The 26,564-nt window shown below is 42.4% G+C and overlaps 1 protein-coding gene across 3 annotated transcripts; it reads left to right on the top strand.

Moving 5' to 3' along the window:
- Positions 1–4,525: 4,525 nt before the first annotated feature.
- Positions 4,526–26,332, top strand: SYNM (synemin). 3 transcript variants are annotated; one of them, XM_061371249.1, is made up of 5 exons: positions 6,093–6,111; positions 10,752–10,876; positions 17,506–17,579; positions 18,017–18,053; positions 18,969–26,332. In XM_061371249.1, the coding sequence occupies exons 3-5, from the start codon at positions 17,559–17,561 to the stop codon at positions 22,706–22,708; spliced, it is 3,798 nt and encodes a 1,265-aa protein (XP_061227233.1). In that variant the 5' UTR covers positions 6,093–6,111; positions 10,752–10,876; positions 17,506–17,558; the 3' UTR covers positions 22,709–26,332. The 3 variants fall into 3 exon arrangements, with proteins under 3 accessions (XP_061227231.1, XP_061227233.1, XP_061227232.1); XM_061371248.1 differs by lacking the exon at positions 6,093–6,111 and adding an exon at positions 6,124–6,717; XM_061371247.1 differs by lacking the exons at positions 6,093–6,111; positions 18,017–18,053 and adding an exon at positions 4,526–5,382.
- The last annotated feature ends 232 nt before the right edge of the window (positions 26,333–26,564 follow it).

The following is a 26,564-nucleotide window of genomic DNA, read 5'->3' as shown; positions in this document are numbered from 1 at the left end:
TCATGGTGAGAGCTGTGCTTGCTAAGATGCAAGCTCAGGCCGCAGGGAGTTGTGATTGTTCTCCATGACATAGATCTGATAGCCATCATCTTTCTTATTTGTCCTGAACCATCCTACCATGTATCTAAAGCAGCTGTGATGTCCTGCAAGGGGCCTGGGACATGAAGAGCATGTCAGGATCACTCAGTCTGCCTCCCAGAGAGGTTTTAAATCATCATTAAGATTTGGAAAGAGTTCTTTGGCTTTTTGGGCAGCATGCCCCAGAGAAACCATCTCAAACCAGTCAGGAATCACCTGCACGAGCAGCCAGCGGCTCTCGAAGAACTCCAGGAGTTCATAGGAATGTTACACACTTGCTAAAATGCTTTATTTTATTTCCACCAGCTCTTCACAGCTCTATTCTATGCTGTCTGGGGAAAAGAAGTATAAATCCTGTGGATAGAGTTAGTTATTTCATCACCATCACCCTTTCAGTCTTGGGGTGTTACCATCTTTGTACCCACTCTGTCGTTACATTCAAGTACAGAGCAAAGGCACTTTATGTGATAGAAAGTCGATTGTTTTAATTTATTTAACACGGGAATGAAACCAGAAGACACGCAATGCTATCAGTTACACGGTAGATATGTTACATGGTAGATACCTCACATGCCAAACCAAAGGTGCCATACAATACACCTTTTCGAAGCATCTAAATAACATATTTTTATCATTTTCTCATTACACTGCAGACAGATCCTCACGTTAAGAAAACAAGGAGCTACTAAAATCGGTGTGGATTGATTAGAGCCTGCTGTAATCTCAGACACGAGAGCAGAAGTTATGTAATGGCCCAGACGTGAAGTTCTTCTGAGTCAAACGCACCATCTAGAGGTGGACACCACTTCTGCAAGTGCTCTTCAAAACCCCTGCAGATGGAAGCGATGAAACTGCTCACAGAAACCAAGGAAACTCACCTTGATAGAGGCAACAAAACCTCCTTTATCAGAATTCTGCTTCCTTTGAAACAAGCATTTCTGAGGGAGTTTCTAAACCAGGTGCTTCAGGGCCAAGTCAAAGGAGGCTCCTGGTTTCAAGAGCCTTCTGAGGAGAAAACCAGGTTGCTGCTCCTGTTCCTCACATCCAAAGGTCACAGAAGGCCAGTGCTTACTCTCAGGGGCTGTGGTGTGTACGGCCAGCACAAGTGCCTCTGCAGATGGACTCTTGCTTCTCTCAGGTTGTATATCTGCAAAGATTTATCCAAAGGGGTATCCCCTGGTCTTCAAACAGGGAGAGGACCCCCAGTTCCAGCCTGTGTCAAAACATTCCTTCCTCTGGTGACTTTTCAAACCCATTTTGAGGGGTTGTAAAGCCCAGTGAAGGGGATGCAGAGAGCTGAAGTGCAGCTTTCCCCAGTACTGTCTCACTGCCATTAAAATAGTAGATGGCTGGTGTTTGCTTTATTTTCTCTAATATACATGAGGGTAGCCATGAAAGCCAAAAGGTGAAACTGGGAAATACTGCACTTCACATTCCTTCCCTGCCCACCATGGGGGAATATTCTTACATTGATCTAATTGCAGGAACTGCCTGTAAACAAACGTGTCTTGAGCCTCCCATACAACCAGGAATCACAGCGTCTTGCACCATTTTAATGAACCGTGTTTTCTTTGTGTCAATCTATCTCAAGAGTGTCGGAATCAGAACATTTCCCCAGTGACAGCTTCATCCTTTAAACTCTGCAGATGAGAGAGCACGCAGAACAATCTGTGCTGAAGCAGAATTAAGAGTTACCAGGGTGACACTTCGTAGTTTGTAGAATGCTGACAATGAGCCTCTCGAAAGCACAAGACCTTCACTGGAGCTGAGGAGACCACAGAGACCCAGTCTGCCTCTGTCACTGTGGCATTGAAGATTATCATTCCCCCCTGCCCTCTCCCTCCCCAGATCTTTCCTACTATTGCTTGTGTGTTACAGCTGGCTTCCTAGAGCAGGACGTGGCCCCTGGCACCAGGGATTTACCTTGGGAAGAGGATGCTCCATGACATTGCTTGTGTTGGTTGTGCTGGATGTCTGCTGCTTCATTTTCTCCTATGTGAAGCTTTCCTGCAGCCATCTTCAGTGCCAGTGACAGCACAAAGTTGTGGCTCCACCACACTTCTTCCACACTAAGAAAGAGAAACCACTGTGACAGCAAAATCCTTGGGGTATTTTCCACTTGCCCATCACTGGGGTTTCTTTCCCTTTTTCTGCAAGTACACATTAATTCATTAAAGTCTGCAGAGAGAAGGACTCGAATGAGTGCATTTCAGCTCTCCACATATCTGCCACTGGTCAGGGGATTCTCAAAGACCTGGTGAGTCTTGGAACTCAGTTAACAAAGCTTCAAGGTCTGTATCAGAAATGGCTCACCCAAACTTTGCCCATTTCAGGTATTCCTTGTCCTAGACCACAGATTCCTTACTCAGTTGCAGATCCAGTCCCAGGAACTAACTACAGGCAGTTTAGCAGACATCAGCATATACAACCCGGATGGAGATGTAGATCCCCCACCCTGGAAAGCCATCCAACATCTGGAGAGGTTTATGGTGGTTTCTCAAGAGACAAAAATAGAGGTTTTATCAATAACAATGAAACCATACCAAGTTATGAACACAGTGGCAGTGAAACATTAGTCAAACAGTGCGTAAGAAAAAGACAAGCAGTGGATGCAGTGACACGTGGCAGAGCATCCCCAGTGAACCCCAGAAAGCTCATTTAAGCCAGTGCAGCAGTGTTGCTCTGTGCAGGATGCTGGTTGTCGGCGTATTCTTTACTCAGGGTTTTTAGTGACATCAGAGGTAGAAAAAGCCTCGTAAACCACAGGAACTTACCTCTTCCCAGAAGCATAGTGGTTTCTCCTCACAAAAGAGCAGCAGGTGTTGGAGTGTCACCGAGGGACTTGATTTTGACCACAAAGGCAAGAAAAAGCAAGCGTCTTCAGTAAATCTCAGCTTCCCAGTGACCTCTGACAGAGCAAATCTGCCAAGGCTAAATTGGCTGACTTTTAGGCCAAAGCCAATGATTTATCTGTGTTGGTTGGGCTCAAATCCTGGAGGCTTTATCGAGATTAGAAGGAAATTTATTCAGCAGAGGGCAAAGAAGCAGCCAAGAGTGGGCCTTTGTGTCAGCAGGGAGATGTGGGGCTGAGGTGGGAGGCTTGGGGGAGGGTGCAACAGAGCAGAGAATGGGGTGCAGTGCCCAGAGCAGATCGGTGTGGTACATCTGTACCCTGATCCCAGCTTTGCAGGGCTTGCGCCAGATTCGAGTCCTTTCCCTGTGTGAGCTTTGGCTGGGAGCAGTCCTGAGGGGTGAACACAGAGGTGGGAGCTGTGTTGCCTTGTGTGAAACAGCAAATCACAGAATGCTAGGATGGGTTGGAAGGGACCTTAAGGCTCAGCCAGTTCCAACCCCTGTCACGGGCAGGGACCCCTTCCACTGGAGCAGCTTGCTCCAAGCCCCTGTGTCCAACCTGGCCTTGAGCACTGCCAGGGATGGGGCAGCCACAGCTTCTCTGGGCACCCTGTGCCAGCGCCTCAGCACCCTCACAGGGAAGAGCTTCTGCCTAAGAGCTCAGCTCAGTCTCCCCTCTGGCAGGTTCAAGCCATTCCCCTTGGCCTGTCCCTACAGGCCCTTGTCCCAAGCCCCTCTCCAGGTTCCCTGCAGCCCCTTTAGGCACTGGAGCTGCTCTAAGGTCTCCCCTTCAGGAGCCTTCTCTTCTCCAGGATAACCCAGCCCAGCTCCCTCAGCCTGGCTCCGGAGCAGAGCTGCTCTCTGATGTGTGCACAGCTCCCAGTGCTGCAGCAGCAGGTGAAGTAGAAACGTGTGTGACTGTGAGAGGGAAAGAATGCCTGGGGAGAGGAGTAAGGTTGAAATGAGTCACTTCTCGTCTCTTCGATTTGGCAGGTAACACCGGCTGTGATGCTGCGCTGCTGAGCCAGTGCCAGTTAATGCGCTGACTTCTCTGGATCCAGCCCATAGATGGCGCAGTACAAGGCAGAGGATAACTGGGCACAGGGATGCACGGCTGTGGGATAAACCCGGGAAGTGGGAATGCTTTTCGGTGTGCAAAGACTTTACGGAGCCGTGGCACAAGCTGGAGGCATTTCAGTCCTCCCTCAGCTGATCAGAGTCGTTCTAAAAGAGTCGTTGGGTACTTTATGTGAACCGGAGCACGGTGACAGCAACACACGGATCACAAAGTACCTCACGGGGACTGGAGCTGCGGGCGCTGTGGTGGAGGGCGGCATGGGCTCGGCCGGCACTGCCCCGCGCCGGGGGAAGGCAGGGGGGAAAGGGGCTTCACCAGAGCGGGGCTGGGGCCCGCGGCCGGGCCCTAACTCCTGAGCCGGGCCCCGCCGCCTCCTCAGAGCAGCTCAGAGGGAGACTCAGGAGCCCGGCAGGGGGCGCCGCAGGGCAGCGCCGCGCACACTGGGGCGGGGCCCTGCGCGCCGGGGGCGGAGCCTGTGGGTCCCGGGCCGTGCTGTGCCGGGAGTGGCGGCAGAGCCGAGCGGGAGCTGCGTGGCGGTGGCAGCAGTTGAGGGGGTACCGCGGGCCCGTCCCCGTGTCCCGGGCAGGATGTGGCGGCGGTGGGAAGCGGGATGGGACGAGAAGAGGGAACTGCAGGAGCTCAACTCCCGGCTGCGGGTCTTCGTGTCCCGCGTGCGGGAGTTGGAGGAGGAGAACCGCTTTCTGGCGCGGGAGCTGGCGGAGCTGCGGGAGCAGGAGCTGGTGGGGCTGCGGGTGCCCGAGCAGGAGCTGGCCTGGCTGCGGATGCAGCTGGAGGAGCTGAGCAGGGCGAAGCTGGAAGCGGAGCTGGAGCGGGACGGGCTGCGGCGGGAGCTGGAGCAGCTGCAGCTGCTGGGCTCGGAGGTGCTGGCGATGCGGCGGCGCCTGGAGCCCGAGCTGGTCGGGCAGCAGCGGCTGCTGGAGCGGCTGCGGGGGGAGTGCATAGCCCTGGAGGAGCTGCTGCTTCAGCTGCAGGCCGAGCACGGGCACCTGGCGGAGCGGCAGCGGCGGGAGGCGGTGGAGATACGGGAGCTGCGGATGGACCTGGCCGCGCTGCCGCCGCCCTTGTCCGGGCTGAGCCTGGAGGAGCTGGAGGAGACCTACGAGATGCTGCTCAGCCAGAGCTGCCGGGAGACCCTGCTGCGCTACCAGGAGCAGCTCCAGGTGCTGCAGGAGCAGGAGGCGCAGCGCAGCCGGGAGAACCTGGAGCTGCTGCGGGAGGAGAGCCGGCAGTGCCGGCAGCACCTGGAGGACCTGCACCGCCAGGGCCGGGAGCTGTGCGGGCTCCGGGAGCGGCTGGAGCAGGAGCTGCTCGCCTTGCAGGACCGCCACGGCGCCGAGGTGGAGGAGTATCAGGTGCGTGGTCGCCTCGGGTCGGTCCCCGACCGGTGTCTCCCCGGTCCCGGGCCTGGCTCAGGCCTCTTCAGCCATGCCCGCCCCCCGGTGCTTCCTTTGGTGCTCTTCTGAAACTTCCTCCGCGCTCCCACTCGCTTTTTGTCCCCGATTCTGGTCCCTCGTGAGACATGAACCGGGTTTCCCACTGCCCTAGCACTCCGAGCCTGTAGACTAGCTCCCCTTCCTACTCCAGTCCTGTAAATTAGCTCCCATCCCCACTCCGATCCCATAAATTAGTTCCCATCCCTACTCCGATCCCGTAAATTAGCTCCCATCCCTCCTGTGGGAAGTTCCTCAACCTTTCTGAGTGCTCCCACTCATTCTGTAGTGGGACAGGGCTTCCACTTTGCCTCCTGCAGTGCCTCAGGCTGCAAGAGCTTGTCACAGCTGAGGCCTTCTTTGGTCCCGTTGAGACTCTGCTCCATTTGGGAAGAGCTGCGTGCGAGGGGTGGGGATAGAAAGGGAGATGGTGACCCTGAAGGTACCTTCCTGGTGAAAGGTGCTCCCTTCCCAACCTGCCTTCGGCCAGCACCCAAGAGCCTGTGTGCCAGTGCTCCTGCTCGGGTTGGAGTGAGCATGTGGGGGACAGAGCAGTCCCTGGGAGCAGGTGAACCAGCTCCTCATGTGATGGGGGACAAGTGTCTCTCTGAGACATAGGTTGACCTGCCCGCCCTCAGAGGAGTGATACAAGTTTTCTTCCTGCTTTACACCGCTCCTGAGCCTAGAGAAAAGCTTTTTGGCCCAGCGTGGTTAAGAAAACTTCTGGTTTAAAGGCAGGAAGAGAAAACGTGTAGTTGTTTAAAGGCAGGATAACTTGTTTAAAGGTAGCAGGCTCGTTGCTGTGCTACAGGCAGTGAGCAGAGTGGGAATTCCTTGAAATACCACTTTAAAGGATGTAGGTGGCAGGTGTCTGCTCAAGGTGGATGATTGGTGCTGTTCAACAGGGGTTTTAAGCACCTGTAGCTGAGAATTAGCTTGCTGTCAGAATAATGTTGGGTGAACTGATCAGCAACTGCTGGCACAGCAAAATACCAGCTCATCATCCTCGGAGTGGAGAGCACATAGGTCATCCAGGCCATGGATGGATCTCCTGAGGGCAACACTTCTTTTGTTGTTAGACCTTTTAGTAACATTCTGCTGGAGCCGGGTGTTTGTGGGAGCCTGTGTGCTAATGCTGGCTTTGTGTCCAGCAGCTGGGAAAAGGACTGGGACCTGTTGCTCTGTGTGTCTGGGGTTTGTACGTTGCTAGGTTGTTTGCAGGTTGCACAGTTCGCAGATGCTGTGAGCTGAGGCAGGGTAGGTGTGTAAGAAGTAATCAGAAGGACTTTAACTGTGTTTTTTTTTTCCCCATTTTTGACAGGACAGTTCTTTCAATTGTGTATGTAAATGTTTCCAAAGCTTTAGAAGATGTTAAACTACTCATTAATTAAATCAATCCAGCAGTCAAAGCCAGGTGAAAATGTAAAGAATGAAAGATATCTTTTCATTTTTTCTTATTCTTTAAGGTGTCTAAGTTTACATAAATACACATAAGCTTACTAATATTTAATGTTACTTGGATTTCCAAATTCTGTTCTCCTTGCTGCCTCTATTCAGTTTTAGGGATTTATAATGAAAATGTCATTGACATTCAGTCATCATGGCTCAAACTGAAAACCGTTAAATATGGTGTTATTTTAATAGGAGCACTCTATATAGCTCCTGTTATATACAACTCGTTACTCCATGCTGCAAATTTTCTTTTCAAAGTCAGTTAGAATGGATGTGTGCAGATGCCAAACTCTCACCTCATCGAGAGTGTGTGGTGTCTCTGTATCTGGTTGAATTTTTCAGGAGAGCAAGTGGAGACAGAACAGCCCATTGCAGCAGTCAGATAATCGAAATCAATGTGTGCCCTTGAATTGTCCTGAATCTTAGGAATAGATTGATATTTTGATACTAACGCAACAAACTTCTGTTTCACTCCCACAAGCATCTGGCCTGCTTTGAATTTTACAGGAACAATGGCTTCAAATCTTAGTAATACAAAGAAAGAAGTGCTTTGATAGTCAACCTGAAAACATGTGAGCTGTCTGATCTTTGACTATGTATCTACATAGTATTTGCATTCTGGTGCAAGTCCTATCATAAAGTTTATAGCTTCCAAGCAGTTTCATATTTAAAACGTTTGGTTTCTGATGAGAAAAGCCTTTTCCAGTGGTCAGTCTACTGTACAGGAGAAATAAAATACCTTTTGCTCACATCCAGGAAGAAAACTTACAGGATATATAGAAGCAGCTGTTAGAGGTTTTGTTCTTGTGATGAAAGCTTCTTTTCCTCCCTCATTATTTCTTTTATTAGCTACAGTATGCTCAGCATGGATTTTAAACTACTCTTTAAAGAGCATCTACTTTATGCTTATTTATTGTAAGGTGTCACATAGAAACGATAGGTATGTACAGATTTAAGTCAAGTGATTGTTGTGCATTGCAGCTGCACTGGCAATAAGATTTATTCATATTTTCCATATATCATCCAGTTGCCTTATATGTCCATCTTTGCCTCCTGCACTGCCCTTATCCTCACTAAAGCTTTCAGCAATGTTAAATAGAAATATGTATTTGGAGTTATAATAGCTGAAAGAGGAAAGTTGTAAATCATACATTGCGTGGAAAATTTTCGCTGCCATGGATGCTAAAGGGATGAACTCAGTAGGTCTCCTGCTTCCGTAATTTTAGCTGTGTGCTGTGACAATACTTATGGAGAAACTCTGATCTGAGAAAGCCCTATAGGTTTTGGATGTAAAAAGGTCATGGCTCATCCTGCTGCTTTGAAATGAGGCACGTGTTATCACTAGTATGGTGGGTTTAGGATCAGCTCCTGTGGCAGTGTTGTGAGCTCCAGAGAAGAAAGCATCTTGTCAAATGAACATGTAATACCAGTATGTATGTCCTATGCATTTTTTTTATACACCAGTTTCTAGCCAGTTAAGTGGTGTGTCAGTTCCTCCCCTGCTGAGCCACTGAGTGAGATATAGGATCAGTAAATAGTACCAGATGGAAAGGGCTGGAGTCTGGAATACTGTCATTATTCCCTGAGTAGGTGCAGCTTGGACAACCCAAGTAAATTCTTTTCCTCCTACTTCCCTTCTAAAATTTCCCGCTGCTGCCTGGAAATGAATATTTGAATGGTGAGAAAATCACTTCAGTTACTTAGCTCTAGCAGGGCATTGCTGGGATTTGGGGGGGCATGGGATTGATGTGGTTGAGAAACAAATCTCTCCAAGAAAGTCCTGTGTGAAGCTAACGCAATTGCAATGCAGGTTACTTTTGGCAAAACGGAAATTTGTCAAGTTTGCAGTCTCCCAAACTTTGCTGAAGTGGTTTATGTACTTTTTGGCATGCTTAGAAACAAGACTTGAGACCAGTTGTCCTTCACATTGGGTTTAAGCATCAGTGGCTGGAGGGCTGGATGACTGGCTGCCTGCCATCTAATCTATACAATGTCTGCTCCCGTTGGAATGAATTCCTTTGGAACTATTATACAGCTGCCTGGGTTCTCTAGCCCCTTAGGGTAATCATTAACTCAAACTTTTGGGTTCCAAGTGCTCTCCAAATCCAGTCGGTATAACCTAGGTGGCTTTTCGAACCTGGACTACAGAACCTGGGGGTAAGGGACTCTTAACACCTTTAGGGGTTGGGCCCACAGGGATCCAGTCTTCCTTGTCAGTTGCTCCTTTTGCTTACTCCTCTGGCTTTCTCAACACCCTGTCCATTCTTGCTTGAGAGCCTTTAGCTTTTAAAAGAAGGACCTGGCACTTTTCTTTCCTTCTCATCTTGGGATTTTCCATTGTGTCAGTTCTTGAACAGGATTATTGCTTTAGAGCTGCTAAAGGTCAGTGGTTTACTTGCTGCTGTGCGTGGCTGTACAGGATGTTACCTCCACTGAGGTCTGGATGAGGCTGCTGGGTGGCTGATAGTGCTTTATCAGATGTGGATATGATTTCTTCTGTCATAAAAAAGGGAGTTTTAGGTACATAGAGGAATGTGAGAAAGGTTTGTTGTGTCACAGAAAACATCAGTATAATCACTATAATTTAACAACAGCTGTAAATCCAAATGAAGAAATTGATTAATATGAGTTATAAAGAGAAATATATCCACATGTATTGGCAGATACAGCCTCCAGAACAAAGTACTACTTACAGTGTTTCAGTTAGCATCAACCGGCTGACTGAGGATTGATCTGGGTTAATAAATTCTATCCACAGTGAGGAAACTATTAAGAACCACAGTGAACAGCTAATACCAATACTTTTAGTTCTAAGTCTGTACTGAACAAGTTTCTCTTGGTTATCAGGGGAGGGCTTATTTTCTGCAAGGTGGCAATTTGCCCTTGGAGGTAACACTGGTGATTAAAGCACTTGCTTTCTGTGGTGCTTTTTTCAAGAGCATGAGAGTCAGTTGTCTTGGTCTAAATCAAATCTTAATGTTGTTTTGCATTAAGTCTTCATTGCTTTTTCTGTTGTGTACAGTTATTCAGTATTTAGTGTTTCAGAGTATTTCTGCTCATCTGTTCCTTTATCGATATCCAAAACTGGTTAAGGGAAGGGGGGCAGGTGTACTATCTCATAAGTGCTACTGCTCTGAAGTAATTTGTGGGTGTCATGTAAGCTATGCTCCTCCTGTAGCTACACACACCTGTGAAGGTGTGAAGATGAGCAATCCCTTGTACATCTTCGGAGTAGCAGTTAGGACAAAGCTGGATGGACTACAAAGCAGGTGTCCAAATACTGTGGAGAACTTGGCTCAAGGAAGCACTGGAGGTTCATCCTTCACCTTCTAGGCACTATGAAATTCTGCAGATGGTAGAATTCAAAACCAGATTTTGACCTACATGTCTATGGAACTGACAATACCAACAGAGGGAAATAGTCCAGGTTCCCTTGGTAAAGCAATTGCTGAAATTTCTGATACCAAATATAAATATCTATAACTCTTAAAAAGACAAAATGAGTCGCATTAAAATCACATATAGAAATAAGTGTACTTTCCTTGCACGTATACTTGATAATTTTTGTACAGGGCATCTGAATAAGTTTTACTGAAATATATAACTAGCTTAGTAAGGCATAAAATGAAATCTTAGCATGAAACTCTGCTTCAGTAACCACGTATTTCAGATTGTATATGGGGAGGTCCTACGTGATTAGTTCTGGGTTTTGAAGTGATGCAACATAGTGATTTCTTGTTCTCTCAGTTTACCTTCTTAAATAAAAGGTTTGTTATTAGGCATTCAAGTGTACAGACTTCTATGCTAGCTCAAGACTAAAAATCAATATTTCTGTTTAGAGGATAATCGATGCCCTTGAAGAAGAAAAGCAGTTCCTCACGGCGTCAATCACAGATTACCTGAAGGACTATCAAGAACTACTGCAGGTGAAAACAGGCCTCATCCTTGAAATTGAAACCTACAGGTAAGAATTGCTGTCTCACTAAATTATCTAATCAGAGGATGATTTCAATCGCTCTTCATAGGTTTCAGGAGCCCCAATCACTCTCTTTCCAGCATTTAAAGTATAGCTGCTCTTAGAGTCCGAGATCAAGACTCCTTGCATGTCTTGTGGTTTCTTAAGCAGAGTGGATGGGCCCCTAATATGAGTTTTTAGCTTGGCTTGTTCTGTGACATAAGTCACTATACTATTCTGTGCTTGACTGTGATGTCTGTGAAAGGAAGATAACACCCCTTCAGAAGGCTGCTAATACATGTGAAGTTGTCTGAGATCTCTGGGAAAACTGTAAGAAAGTAAAATAACATTAATTAGTAACACTGATAAGAATTGGGAGTGGGCAGAGGTGACTGTAATTTGATCATTCAAACAAAACTATCTCTGTTAGTTATTTCTTTCTATTCCTCTGTCCCTAGAACAATATATTAGAGGAGACAAAACATATAGCTTAACAAATGCAGTGATATGTAAGAAACCTTCTTAGTTCTGGTCAAGTTGATATCATTTGATGTGAATTGTTGAGGCAACAAGCTGAGGAGCCAGTATCACTACATTGCAATCAATAAAACATGAGGTAGCATAGTTGCCAGCTGTCAACTTACATGGCACGTGTAATTGTTTGAATATGTTGATTAGCGTTCACCTAATTTAATTGTAGTTGTGTAACTGAAAATGAGAAGCTTGAAAGAGTAGATTCTGAGTAGCTTGATAACAAGTCAGTGAGAAAAGGATGTCTGTAGTCCATAAAAAAGAAGCAATGGTCTGTTCATGATGCCTTGAGTATTGTGTGCGATGAGGTACAGACCAAGGCTGGCTTCTGGATGACATGAAATCACAAACAGTGTGTCGGACAAGTAATTTGCAGTCAGTTGGCAAGCAACAATACCTGGATGTTTGTTGGTGAAGTGGGATCCCTGTGATCCTTGGAAAGCCAATAGTATCTGGAGCTTTACTAGTAGAAGAGAAACTGCGGAAGAGGTAGCCAGTTGTGGTCCTTACTGGTGTGTGTTAATTCTGTTAACTTTGCTAAGATATACCATTCTTTTAATCCTAGCTCTAATGTTGACTTTTACCATTGTCACTTAAACTTTCTCCCTCAGTTTATTCATCTGCAAAATGGGATTAGCACTTTCGCAATGACAGCATTATCAGGATTGTTTTGATGATTAGTATTCATCCAGAAGTAGGCATGATAATGCCCAGCTATTTAGTTGTTTGGACACTCTCTTAGTTAATAAGTGAACCATCATCAGTGCTTCTGCTCTGTAAAACCTTGTAAGCCCATTAAATTCCAGAACTTTTCCAGAGGTCATATCACCAATTATCTGAGCACAATTGGTGTGTCTAAGGATTCCCTGACCTTCTTAATGAAAGGAGAATAAACAATTCAGCATCAGCTCCAGCATATGTTTGTTGTCTAGTTAAGAAGCTCCTTAACCTGTAGGGTTTCTTCAGCTGATTGTAGTGAATGCCACTTGTATCACTGATTGGGTTGGCAAGGCAGATTTCAGTGGACGAATGAGCACCTATCTACTGAAAAAGATGAAAACAGAGAAATGAGTCTTGCTAAGATCAGAGAACATGCTATCTAATGCCTGCAAGCAAAGTGATTTTGAAATACCAGAAGCTAAAAAGGAATTGGTTTGTGTTTTTATGCTTATGGAGTTTTGCCATATCTTCTCTTATTCTCCCTTAAGAAAATAATGCCTTCCCTACTGTATGCCTTCATCAGCACTGTTGTGGAGGGGAGCCAGTATGGATCCAGTTAGTAAGCTGTCCAGCAAGAGAATTCCAGACTGTTCATCTATGTACTTTTTCACATCTTGTTCCTCTCACAGGTCTTTTTATCTGTGATAACCAGGGCATGTGAAACCAGATACAGTTTGTTTTTATGAAGGAGGCTGGCATACATCCTTGCTTATGCATATTGAAAACAAAAGGCACCTATTCACACTTAGTTCAACATCCTGAACTTTTCACTGAGGGGTTTCCATGAGAGCCTTGGCACCATTTTTCCTCCTGGTGTTATAGGTTAAGGGTGCAGTATCTGGTTTACTTCTTGGGGCTCTCTGTACCTCCCACCCTGTATTTTCTCTTTGTTTTACAATTACAGATCTGGATTTAAAGCCAGTTCTTTCCATTAGTTAACATTGGCAAGAGGGATCATTGTTGCAAGGAACACCCTTCCCCAAAGACCATGTGTACTTCCTCTCTAAGTCTGCTCGCCCTTCCTGCTCTGGGAGCTGAGGCTCTTTGATATATATGATATATATATCATATGATATATATGTCTTAGGTGGCTTTATGAAGTTGTATCTCCTGGGAATCTTCATTCCCAATCCTTTTTCACCAGTGTTGAAGTAAATATTTAGTAAAGTGTCTTGCAGTTTTGTTATGTGTTCTTGGAACCCAGCAAAACTGCAACTGTGTAGGCTATTCTGAAGTTTTATTTCCAGAGGGAAGTGATGAATGAATTGCTGTGCAAGACTCTTAATTCTCAAAGCACATAGAAAACTCTGCCTAGGATCGTAATTACTAACAAGCCTTTCTCCTCAGCTATTAGATGCTTCTTCTCTTCAAATAGCAGAGGCTGTCCAGAGCTTCTGCAATAGGTTAAGTAGTTTTTTCTGCCCTCTCTAAAATACGGTATTGTTAAAAGGTAAAAGATTTTACTCTGAACTCCCAGAGCCATACCAGTGTTCTGTTCTAGGTTACCACCCTGCATTTTGAAGCCGGGAAAGCTACAAAGCTTCTTGTTTGTTTTGTCTTTTTGCCTGGTCATTGTCAGGATCTCTCAATACACTTGCCAGGAACACCCTGCAATCCTTCTTCAGTTGGTTTACAACTTTTACAATTCAGTATGTCCCATTCCTGTATTTGCTTTATTTTGAGACCATTCTGATTTTTCCACACCCAGGGAATTTAACATGCATCAGTTACTTGCTGTTCTTCATACAGTCCTTGTCCTCACATCTTGAGATGGAAAAAAGATATGGAATGGTCTTGGCTCCTAAAAATTCCACTTCCTGGGGGGCTGTTTTTTGGTACCTCCTTACCAAATCCCCACGATAGAGAGGATGCATTTTTATAACCAGCTGGCTAACAGTCTGAGATTTTGGGTTTCTGCAGTTTTCAAACAAAGTCATTGCTGTTGTCAATGGCCATGATAACATTTGCACTGCATCCTTGTAACTTCTTCCCCACCCCAACCAGTTTATTTCATCCACCTGCTTTCGTGGACTGGTTATTTCTGTTGTCATCCAGCCCACTGTGGGCTTCAGCCTGGCAAGCACATCACTGCTAACTTTAGATGAGTGACGTTAATGATAAGATGAGCTAAAGGTATAGTTGGAACTGGCAACACTTAAACACATTGTGTTAACACTTGGTTTATGTCATTTGGGATCCAGTTTCCAGGAAGTAGCTGATGTGGTTACTTTCTAGAAGTGCTGCTTGGAGGAATGTTTTTTGTTACTACTGTGAATTCTTAAGGGTTAATGGAGTTGGAAGTAACACCCTATACTTCAGGCAGTTTAAGTTTAAAAGCAGTCCTCATCACAAAGAGGTTATAGTTTAAATGAGTAGTATTAGGAAAGGATGTAAATGAACAGAGAAGCAAAATTATTTGTGTGAACTGAAGCTACGGTCAAGCTGAGGAAGATAACTGGAGTTTACTGGCTTCCAGGCCAGTGCTCAGTATGTTACAGTTTATTAAGACAAAGTCAGTTTAACATTTTCTTGCTTATCTGATAAGCTTGAGGGCATGCATATTTACACAGATTTACTGTTTCGTTTTACAGATGCTTCATGAAGCTTTGCCTTTCATTTTCAAGTACATCGTATTTTCAGTAGTAATATTTCAGATCGAGCTTTTCTGTTTGCTGTTGCCCTTTGCCATATACAGTTACCTCCTGGAGCTTATTTTTAGTGACTTCATACGTTGCTGCAGCAACTGAACAACTGTTGTTTTAACAGCAGCCAGAAATCCTTAGTCAAACTACCCACATTCCTCGTTTCCTTCGTCATGGTTAACCCTTTCTTTACCAGCACCTTGATATGTTTTGCAGCGTCACTACCAGCTTCTTTAGAGGATCTCTGTTGGAGCTGTTAGTTTGGCACTCAGTAGCTTCATCAGATCAGATGTTTAGTCTGGGAAACATTGTCTGTATGTAGTGAAGTCATCTAATTCCTATAAAGCCTCTCTTAATATGGAGGCAGATAAATCGCTTTTACTTCGGGTTTTTTTCTGACTAACAAAATAGAAGTAAAGGTGTCCATCCGAGCCTGTTTTAAGGGGAAAGTGATCTGTAAATATGTTAGGTAATTCTAATCTGGCTTTTCTTCTGAATCCAGGCAAATCCATGATTGCAAAGAACTGTACTATTTTGCTGATGTAGCATTATCCTGCTGAATCCAGAGGCAGTCAAAACCCAAGAGGTATTAAGTGTCCAAAGTGATCAGCCATGTGAAGTGTGAAGCCTACAGTTGACATTTCAAGTGCCTACTGTGTTAATTTTGACAGAAATGCCCAGCAAATGTGGTTTATACCACAATCCTAAATTGCTCTCAACTCCTCCCCCCCCAGGGAGCCAGAAGCCTTAGCTATCATAATCTTCCAGCTTTACTCATGACAACTTTAATGCTGCAGCTGTATGTTATCAGTGCAGAACATCTGGCATTTCCAAGACTGGAAATGATGAAATGAGTACCTCACTAGTTGAAGTGAATACGAAAACACCAAAGTTTCTGTACTGATTATAGTTCCGTTGTGTATTGAAAGAGTCTGCCATAGACTTTCTAGGCTGTTGCACCAGAATGCTGAAGTTGAGCCCCTTCTTTGGGGGAATAATGTAGCTTGAGGCCCTGCAAAAGCATATGGACAGCAGGAGGGAAGGAAAGCACAGAAAAACTTCCAGAGAAATTATCAGGAATTCTGGGGCTCAGTCTTATGGAGAACCATCTCTAAACTTGTAGGACTGAATAAGATCACCCTAATACTTGCTTTTTGTATTTGGTATATGGAAGAAGCCAACAATTTTGCTTGGGTTTTTTTTTAGAGCAGTTGAGTAATTTCAGAGAATGCACTTAGTCTTTTTCCCTCGCAGGAGGACAGAAGTATGCTGTGTGCCTATTGGAATATTCTTAGTGCAAAGCAATTGCTCCTGGAAGTGTTTTGCCCCGCAGTTGTGCTAATTTCTGTGGGAAATGCACGTATGGAGTCCTTTCCACCACTGCAGAAAGGACAACATGTAGTGTAGTAACCTTATTCAGGAGTAGGATAAGCTTGTGGCTGCTGTTAGATGGGTCTTGAGGAAGTATGGTCCTTGTACATCCATGCTATATCAGGAAGAGAGTTTGGCATAAAGGAAGGATAGCCAGTGTTCTCTTGCTGTCAGCTGGGTACCATGTCTCCAATGACAGCCAATGTGTATTACCAGCATAGAAAAGGCAACTCAAAAGAGTCTCCATTCTGTATGTCAGCACACCAAGAACAGTAGTAGACAAAATGATGAAGAGCATTTTTAATAGTTATTGCCTGCTTCTGCTGTTTGTAGCAATGTAATTTCCAGAAGGTAAAGGTAAGCAAACTGGTGTCCTGTCCATTTCTGAGCAATTGCTGCTGAGCTACCATGATGTGTTGGTTGGTCAACAAGAGGAAGCCTTGACCACAGTAGTCCTGTGGAACTGAGCTACAGAAGTTATTATGGAGTCATTGCAAAAAGGATGAACGGAAGGCTGAGGAACAGAGGGAAAACCAAGCAGTGTCACAAGGGATTTTCCTAGTCCTTTGTTGTAAAATATGTTTTTAATTTCTGATGGAATAGGAACTAAGAATAGTTACTTAAATACTGTAAATTGTTTCCTTTTGCACTAGCCATTCGTTTAACAGTAGAAGTAATATTTTCCTTCAGTTTTCGTTTGAAAAGGATAAACATATAAATCCTGGATGTAACAGTCCCCTCGTATATAACACTGCAAGGACATCTTTGGTACTCTATTACCAGCAGGAATGTTGCTGACTATTTACTTGCAAATATTCTTTTCAATTTTGTCTTCTCTTTATAAACTATCTCCGTGTGTTTCTCTGAGAAAGCTTTACTGAATTATCTGTCAGTTTTCTCCTAACTTTTGTATGATCATCATTCTGGAAAAATTTGCTAGCCTGTATGATTCCATAGCAGAAATCAGTGGATCTTTCTATGTCAGGAAGCAGTTTGTTGGCTTATGTGGAAGATTTGATCTAAAACTGTATTGTGGCTGCTGCTTCAGAGCATTGCAGTGTCTCATGAACTGGACTCTGCAAACTATGAGTCTGGAAGATGGGTGATACGGTTTAGAGCAAGGTATCCCTGCCCATGGCAGGGGGGTTGGAACTTGATGCTCTTAAGGTCCTTTCCAACCCTAACTATTCTATGATTCTGTGATTCTAAGATGCTGAGGATTTCTCATTCCCAGTAGCAAAAACAGGGGGTGTGAAAAAACATTCAGGATCTGACCCAACTGCAGGATAATTGTTTCAGTTTTTAAGACTTTGAAATGTTAAATGTGGTTATTCTTCCCACCATTTTAATGGAATGCATTTTTGTGTTTTGCAGAGCTTTGTTAGAAGGGGAGAGCAACCAGTGGATTATTACATGGAGAGAGCAGTATGGAGGGAAATTGCCTCAAGGTAAAAATTGAATGTTATTAAATGGATTTTGAATTAAATATAACTGCAAACTATTGTGTTAGAGTATTCCTGAAGAATACTTTTTATGAGTGCATTGCAAAATGGATATTGGTTTTGAGTTTTAATATTTTAAATCTGCATAGTGCTATTCTATATGAGAATTCATAAAATCGTGACTCAAGTGGAGGAGGAAAGTAGGGAGTGGTGTTTAATAGCTCTAACAGTGCAAGAGCTTTTTGATACCCATAGTTCTTAAGAGAGCTTTGAAGTATAAAGCAAGAGGTATCTATCAAATCATGTAGTTAAAACCACAGAGTTCGTCATCATGAGGCACATGAGGGTTAAAAAGTGTAGGTGGGTTTAATGAGAAATTTTATCAGAGTAATGAAAGAAAAATCCAAGACTTACTAAACATAAAGATACCGTTTCTGTCTTAGGAGCTGCAAATCTCTGGAGGCTGTGAGAGTATACCAGGGAAGTATCGCTATCTACTTGCCCTGTCCTTACACACTTCCCTATGTATCTACTTCTGGTCACTGTACACAGGATACTAGATAAGATGGACCTTCCATCTGACTGCTATGGCCACTGTTATTAGTCACAGAATTAGTCTCCATACTACTCCTGATTTCATCAACATGTGCTGTTAAAATCGTTGGACTATCATGGACAGTAGTCCCGTAAGAGATGTGAAGGCTGTGCCTGTAGTAGTGAATTAAACAGACTAGGGCCTAGGCTGAAATGCTCACATAGAATTGCTCATGCTGTTAAATTGTTAGCCCTGTTCCTGGCAGTTTTGATCTGGATTAGCAAGTACTTTTGCAAACAGAGCTCAGGCAGTTTTGGTGGTACCAGAGTAGGGCAAACTACCAAAAATCAGAGGAGATGTGGCTGGCTTCTTAGGATTTGGAGATTTGAGTTGTGTGGTACTGGTTCGTCTTAGAGTCCATCAGTGATTCCCGGTGCATGTTACTGAATTGTATAGATTGGTGTACTTCATTGTATCTTGTGGCTATCAAGGGTTGTAGTTGCGTTTTCATTTTCTAGTACATGGTTGCAGATACGCTGTTAATTCTCAGTAGGAACTTCAGGCCACTTTGACTAATGAAACAAAAAACCAAGCCTAGGATATTAGCATAATTTATTTATGCTTTATTATGTCTACAGACATGAAAGTGACCTATTTTAATAAGAAAGAAAAACCAAATGATGGGAAAATAAAGACTGAGATCACAGTGCAATCTCAAGTTCAAGAAAACATAGATATTTAAATGCATGTTTTCTTTCAAAAAAGTAGTATAAAATTTCTCAGTTCATGCCCTCTGTTCTGTATCGTTTTAGATACAAGCCATTATTTTAATGTTTGGTTACTTACGCTCTTTTTTGCAGATATTATAAACACTTCATATAACTACACTGATATTTACTCCACTTATCAAGAAAAGAATAGAAATAAAGCTTCACCAGCTCTCAGGATCACTGATACAAGACGCAGGATGCCAGTGACAAATACCAGCAGTTCTGCACGTTATTCAGCTCGGTCAACACAGGCTGGATCGCAGACAACAGCTAGCAGAAGAGGTTTTGAAAGAGATGCACTTGGTTCAGTATATCGCCCTTCAACAACTGTTAGAAAGGATGAAAGGATTTTAACAGACCACAAAGAATTAAGAACATTTACTCCAGCTTACAGTAGCTGGAAAACCACTGAAATGCAGCATAAGACAATTCCTGACAGAAAGAAAACAGAAGTTACAGCTTCATCCACAGTATCTTTTTCAAAATCAGCACATACTGAAAGATCAGACAAGGACCACAAGCCTGACACAAAGCCCGGGACTACTGAAAACATAAGAACAAAACCAAGCTTCACTAGATTCCCAATGTATGAGCTGGATACCAATTATAAACCATCTAAGTATGAAGAAACCATAACTGAAACTTGGACCACGCGAAAAGAAAACAGAGGAAGGAGCAAACCAACTGAAGATAAATCTCTGCTGAAAGAAAAAGATAAGCCAGAGAAACAAACAAAAGAGGAGGAAAGGAAAACAGATGAGAAATCCTTTAAAGAAGAAAGAAGTTTTGATTTTGGAAGGAATATGGAGGAGAAAACATATATCCGTGAGGAAGTCATTAACCAGAAGTTAACAGGGAGTGATATTTCTAATGCAAGAACTTTGAAAAGCGAATCAATCAAAAAGGATATAAATGCAGCTTTGGAATCGAGAAGCAAAGGAGTCATTGAGATACCTATCACTATTGAAAAATCAGCTCCCGACAAAGAATCTCCCAGTAATAAAGATACAAGGTTAAAAGGTATTAAAACTTCCATAGGAAGAGAAACAGATGAGCATGTAACTAAGCCTGCTGAAATTCACCAAGTGAGGATTTCAGAAGCAGAATCCAGTTTCAAAGATGAAGAGCAAATGAGTGACAGAAGTCATAAAATGGGATCTCTGTCAACTGAAAATATAGCAGAGAATATTGTTGCTGACATTCTTAGAAGTTTTACACACTCTTCTAGTTCACAAGTATCTACAGACACAAAAGTAACCTATTTTAATAAGAAAGAAGAACCAGATGATGGGAAAATCAAGACTGAGATCACAGTGCAATCTCAAGTTCAAGAAAACATAGATATTTCTGGTGAAGCTGATGCAGGAGGTCTGTCATACCAGGATGTTAGAAAAGTGCTTCGAGAGGGTGTTGAGGGAACTCCTTCCAAAGAGGAGGTAGAAGATATAGTACATCATGGCCTGAAAGGCAATGAGGACAGAAAGAATGTGTCTGTTAACGTTGAGATTGTAGAGGAGCCACTAGATTATGCCACTGATGAAAGGGCTGATTTTTCCACGCCTTTTGAAGTAGAGGAAGTGGAAGATACATTCCCTGAGAGAGATAGGCGTTACGGTGAGGAGGAGCAAAGCGTAACGTTCACATATGAAGATGTTAAAAAGAAGAAACCACGCCATGAGAGTTTCACTCATGTGGAAGAAGTAACTGAGGAAGATGACTCACCTACTGAACAAAAATATTTTGTGTCTGTTCCTGATGATCATCCTGTTATTAATGAAAAAGACGATGACTCAGTATATGGGCAAATACATATAGAAGAAGAATCAACTATTAAGTATTCTTGGCAAGATGAATTTTTACAAGGCACACAAAGTAAGAGAGATGGTGTAAGCTCTCCAGAAGAAACCTATCAGGTGGTAGGGGAGGAAGCAAGTGCCCATATTTTAAAAGAGCATCCTGAAGCTGAAACTTCCCATGTAGAATCCATGGTTATTGAAAAAGAAATTAAAATTCCCCATGAATTTCAGACTTCAATAAAAGGACTTTTATCAAAGGAAACAAAAGACCCTAAACTGCAGTTGAAGGAAGCTTTGGAGCAGTTAGAGGGCAGTCTCCCAGACAGTGTGAAAGAGGAGCTATCTGCATTAACAAAACAAAGTCAAGCTGACTCCAGTAGCTTGGAGTTCGATATTAAAAAAGTTGATCAAAAGGAGGATGCTGGCGTGGTGACTATTGTTGCTGAAGTCAATCTATCACAGACCCTTAATACTGATGAATTTGATGCAGCTCAGCTTGATGAAGTAATTACAAGTGAGAAGGAGAAGGCAACACTGCATTCCCTGAGAAAAGAGAGTTCGGAGAGATTTGTTGATGGTGGAAGCAATATGGAAGCAGATGGTGACAAATACACTCCTTTGGCTGATCAAGAAATCTACAACTCCTCCACAGTGAGGAGAACTGGTAGCACAGGGTATCATACCACTGAAAAAGTTATTTATGACGGTTCAGTTTTTGAAGCTTCAGATTTTGGAGAAGTCTCTCACTCACCACAATCTACTGATGAGACCACCGTAAGGCATATTAGGATTGGTCCAACAGAAGTTCAGAGATTCGAGCAGATTGTGCATGAAGGGCCTGGTGCTGAAACAGTGGAGATCAGTGCTTCAGAAGATGCTGTTCGGACAGAAGGATCGTCAGAGTTCAGCCGATCTGTGAGACATTTTAAGCTGGGTCCTAAAGAAATCCAAACCACAGAAGAAGTCATTTATTCAGGCCCTATTTCTACTGCAGAAGAAATAATTTATACAGGCCCTATTTCTACAACTGCAGAAGAGATTGATTCTGGAAATTTTTCCCAGTTTTCAAGAGACTTCAAGAGGTCCACAAGACACGTCACAGTAGGATCAAGGCAAGTAACTGAAGAAGTATCTTTTGAAGGACCTGTTTCAGACTCTCTGGAGCTCAACAGCTCAGGTAACATTTCTCAGACAGAAGGGTCTGTGGATTCCAGCAAATCAATAATGCACTTCAGATTAGGTCCGAAAGAGAGTCACACTGAGCAAATTATCTTTGAAGGACCAATCTCTGGTAAAGTGGAGGTCAGTGACACTAGAGGCTTCTCACAGACAGAAAGTTCAGTCAGACATATTCAGTTGGGTCCCCAAGAGTTTATGACAGCTGAAAAAATCATCTACCATGGGCCTGTCTCTGAGCACACGGAAATCAGTGAACTGGAAGACCAGACTCTTTCAGGAGGCTCAGTAAAGCATTATAGAGTAGGTCAAGTGGGAGTTAAAACCACTGAACGAATCATCTATCAAGGCTCCCTTTCTGAAACTCCACAGCTCATTTACCAAGAAGGACATCTTTCAGAGAATGAAGGAAGCTCAGATGCCAGATCTTACAGGCATGTTAAAATAACTCCTGCAGAAAGTCACACTGAGGAAATAATCTTCACAAGACCTACTTCTGAAACAGCACAAGACCTTTCACAAACAGAAGAGTCATCTGAGAGCAGTAGGTCTGTAAAGCATATTAAAGTAGGATCCAAGGAAACATCTTATACTTTTCAAATGGATGTTTCCAATATGGGTGGAATATCTATCATAGAAAGTGGAGAACAGCAAGGAACTATGCTCATATCCAATAACCAAGATCCTTCTGTAAGTCAGTCACAGATGGTAGAGAATGAAAAGAATGAGTTTGATAAAACTGTGCAATTGCAAAGAATGGTAGACCAAAGGTCAGTTATTTCTGATGAAAAGAAAGTCGCTCTTCTCTATCTGGACCATGAGGAAGAAGATGAAGATAATGATGGACAGTGGTTCTGAAAGGACTCTTTAATGAAATTTAATTGGTAACTTGTTTATACATTTTTTATTATCCATTTTCTTCTAAAAAGAGAAACAAAGGGATGGGGAGACACTAAAATTGTTCAGATAATTGACAGCGGACTGAAATATTGAATCTAAGCCTCTGCCTATTCAGCACACTTTGTATTTTTGGGAGAAATCGTGTTATTAGTATGTTTTCCTCAGAGATCCGTGTCCAATAATTTCAGAAGTTTCCACCCATAGAAACAGGAATTTGATACTGGGGAATTCAAAGGATTATATTTTGTGTTTGTTTTTATAGGATGTCAGCTAATAAGTGTGTACTTGAATAGGTCTTTTAAACTTAAAAAAAAACCAAACAAATACTGTATTGTACTTGGTTACTAAAATATTCAGCAATTCTATTTAAATCTCAAGCTACTAACCACAGATATAACAGAATGTAAGACTAATGAGCTGATAGGTAGCTGACTTTCAGTTCTGTTTCTGTCTATTTACATGCAATACCTAATGAAAACATTTTAAGATACAGTTATTACAGCTATAAAAACTAAATAGGATTCTGTAGGATCAAACTCAGCATAGCAAGAATTGACAAAGTATATTTGTGTAAAAAGAATGCAGTGCAAAAGAGAGAACATTGAAGCAAGGATTGCTCACAGTATTCCTTGTGAGAAATAGTGATTTTTATGGTTAGAAAGTAGTACATTTTAGTATCTTTAAAAGAAATGATAAAAATAGGCTGGATAGTATATCCACTGAAGTAACTTCAGTGGCTATGACATGAATAACATCAACTTATTTTACAGTACATGGGTTACCTTGATACTAGGTATTGCTAAAGGTAAGCATGAAGCCAAGCATTACATAATGACTAATTTCTTCACACAGTGAAATTAGCTGATATGTGTTCTGTTCTTGTAAAAAGAACTTGAAAACTTGTAAAAGGCATTGATGACACTTAGGATCATGGTGTGTGGAGGCCTTCCCACACAATCCTTTCTTTGTTTACAGATGAGAAGATGCCCTTTTCAATTGCTAGCCCTGCAAATCCAACCTGAGATTGGAGTTTTCCTTTTTTTCTTTTTTTTTTTTTTTTCTGGTGGTAACATTTGCTTCTGGGCAAAGTTTCTACTTAAATAATTTAAAAATAAGCTAATTTCATGTGGATTGCACATTAGTTAAATGAAGGACATAGTTTAACTTTATAATTCAGTGACTTCAAAGTTCAGATCAGAAACGAGCACCACTAACTGTACTAAACTGTGCAGTGCTAGCAGAAGCAAAAATAGCAGCCAAAATATTTTTGTTACTGGGGTAAGAAGATACCATACTGGACACAGGAGAAACAGGATCCACAAATGAGAAGCTGCTATTTTTATGTGCACACACACACGCACATTCACTTGCTCACCCTCTCACACCTTCTCTGCAGAGCAGAAGCACACCTGTATCCGGATGGCTGTGTTGTGCCAGGCTGGTGGTTGCTGACTCAGATTAGGTTTTTTTTCCTGTGGTTACGTAGGAATAGTTTTGTGTGTGCTAATCTATATTAGAATCCAGTTAAACTATCTTACTCTGCCATGTCTAGTCACTTTTCAGATTCCTTACTAACAGAAGCTAGGTTTTTCAAAACTGACTGCTGCTTTATAATATGAATGTAAATGCAAAGCTGAAGAGAAGCTCCATGCTGACTGACATATCATGCTGTTTCAGATATGGGACAGTTTAATTGTTGTGTGCCTTAGTTACCAAGTTTGAAACGGTACAAAACTATTAATGTTCCAAAGATTAACTCTTAAGGATTGTCTGTGCTGCAGACTTTTGTCTGTTTTTCTTCTTTTGTTTGTGTGAGTACCAGTGTACTCAGGATTGGATGTTTTTCGATCATGTCATATGAAATCATCTGTTGAAATTGGAAACGTAACTAACAGCTGGGAAATGAATAGGAAACTGAGTTGTGTAGAAGCACTACAGGCATGTATGCTGAGCTTAGTGATGCTTTTCAATGTGGAATGGATACTGTTTATTCAAAATTATTAATATGTGCTCAAAAAATTTTTGTGCTTCCATTTATAAATAGGGTGTTATTCATTGTAATATTTCTAGTATCATCCTATACTTCTGTTTCCTTAGCTGACCCTACGATTTTAAGGATGGTCACATCTATTTTAATAATTGTGTATAAGTCAGAATTTTCCAGCTAGATGCCTAACTGGAAGCAATTGGATTCTGTGCTTTAAGTATTAAATAATTGTGTGAAGGGTGGAGGAAGGTCTGTAATAAGCAAGAGTTAAAAATCAGTATTAGTTTTCTTGAAGTTTTATTCTTAGCTGAAACTTATTCTTCCTCTTTAAAACAGATAGAAGAATATCTGCAGAAAATGTATTTTGTAACCATCAAGAAGCTACTTAAAAGGTCAAACCTTGTTATTGATACCTTGGGGAATCTTTAACTGACATGCTCCATGGGAATAACTTTACCAAAACTCTTCTGTTTATTTCACCTGCTCAGAGGATTACAATGTCAGGTGAAGGAATAAACCAGTAAAGAGCAAGTGAATCACAGAAGATAGATGGACTTAGAATTGAAGGAGGAGGGGAAAAGAACCCCAAATAAATCCGTATTGTTTCTAGTGAGGCCACAACATCTCTCTAAAAATTCCTATACACATCAGTATCAGAGGTAGTAGGTTATACCACGTTATATTTTGAATGTCTGGAGGGGAAAAATTGTTCTGTGTACTTCAGTTCTATTTAAGATCAGGTTTTTATTAACCGTTGGAAAGTTATTGTACAGGAAATGTGCATTAGCATGACATTTAAAGATATGCACAGTTACATTGCATGAATACTTACAGACTGTGAAGACAAAGATATCCCATATAAAAAGGGCTTAAGTTTTAAAAATGTTTGTGTAAGCAGCCCATTAACCTGAGATGTTCTGACATAATGATAGCTTTTGGATTATGTTACCTTCGGGCAACAAAGTATAGTTAGGTAGACAGTTGCATCCTTCAGGCCTGATGGTTGCATTTGCAGAAGCAGGGCTGTAGGTACATGCATTACTAGTAAGAGTAAATATGACTTACTTGTCTGATGTACTAACTCACCTTGTACAACGACTTTCTGCATCAGTATTACAGCCTGTGGCTGATATAACCTCAGTCAGCATGCACTTCTAAAGCTTTGTCATATAAGTTGTGCTTTTCATTAAATACAAATAAGAAATTTACTGCTGAGTTTGGATTAAACAAAATGCTTTAAAATATAATTAGTAATTTGAAAATATAAATATCAACTATATATTTATATGCCAATATAGATCAGAAGTGGGGCATTGTTTTCCAAATGTGTAAACCACTGGTCTAGAAAGCAAATATTAGCATAGAATATAAAGAAAGATGTGTGAAAGAGAGAATTCTGGATTGACTGATGTTTGTGAATAGCAGGTGTTTAAAAAGACGGTAAGAATGTTGAAACTGGTTTGTTGATGTCAGCTGTGTGAAACTTTGCAGGCAGCTTGTGTTTTGGTCATTTGCAATGAACCTGCATTTTTGTGGTGGTATAAGCTTTGTGATTTTACACTTTTTCACTCTTGAGTATTAAACAATCAAAATCAGTGCAGACGTTTCTCTTTCTTCCTGTCTAATGTTTTTAAGGCTGCATTGACAAAGAGAAAGCACTTCATGTCTATAAATATCTTGCTCTAAGGGCTCTCAGACTGATGAGTTAATTTTGGTTCAAAGAATGAACATAATTTTTCATTCCGACAAAGACTTATCTCTTTCACTTTGATAATAGAAATTATGGCAAAACCTAGCTTAATCATTATTGCAACTACACACAACATG

Source organism: Neopsephotus bourkii, unplaced genomic scaffold (assembly GCF_033783945.1).
Source record: "Neopsephotus bourkii isolate Nb327-2 ecotype Australia unplaced genomic scaffold, CSIRO-AGI_Nbou_v1 NB_1572, whole genome shotgun sequence".
Taxonomy (NCBI): domain Eukaryota; kingdom Metazoa; phylum Chordata; class Aves; order Psittaciformes; family Psittacidae; genus Neopsephotus; species Neopsephotus bourkii.
The sequence above is the reverse complement of the archived record's forward strand: the minus strand, read 5'-3'. Positions and strand labels throughout refer to the sequence as shown.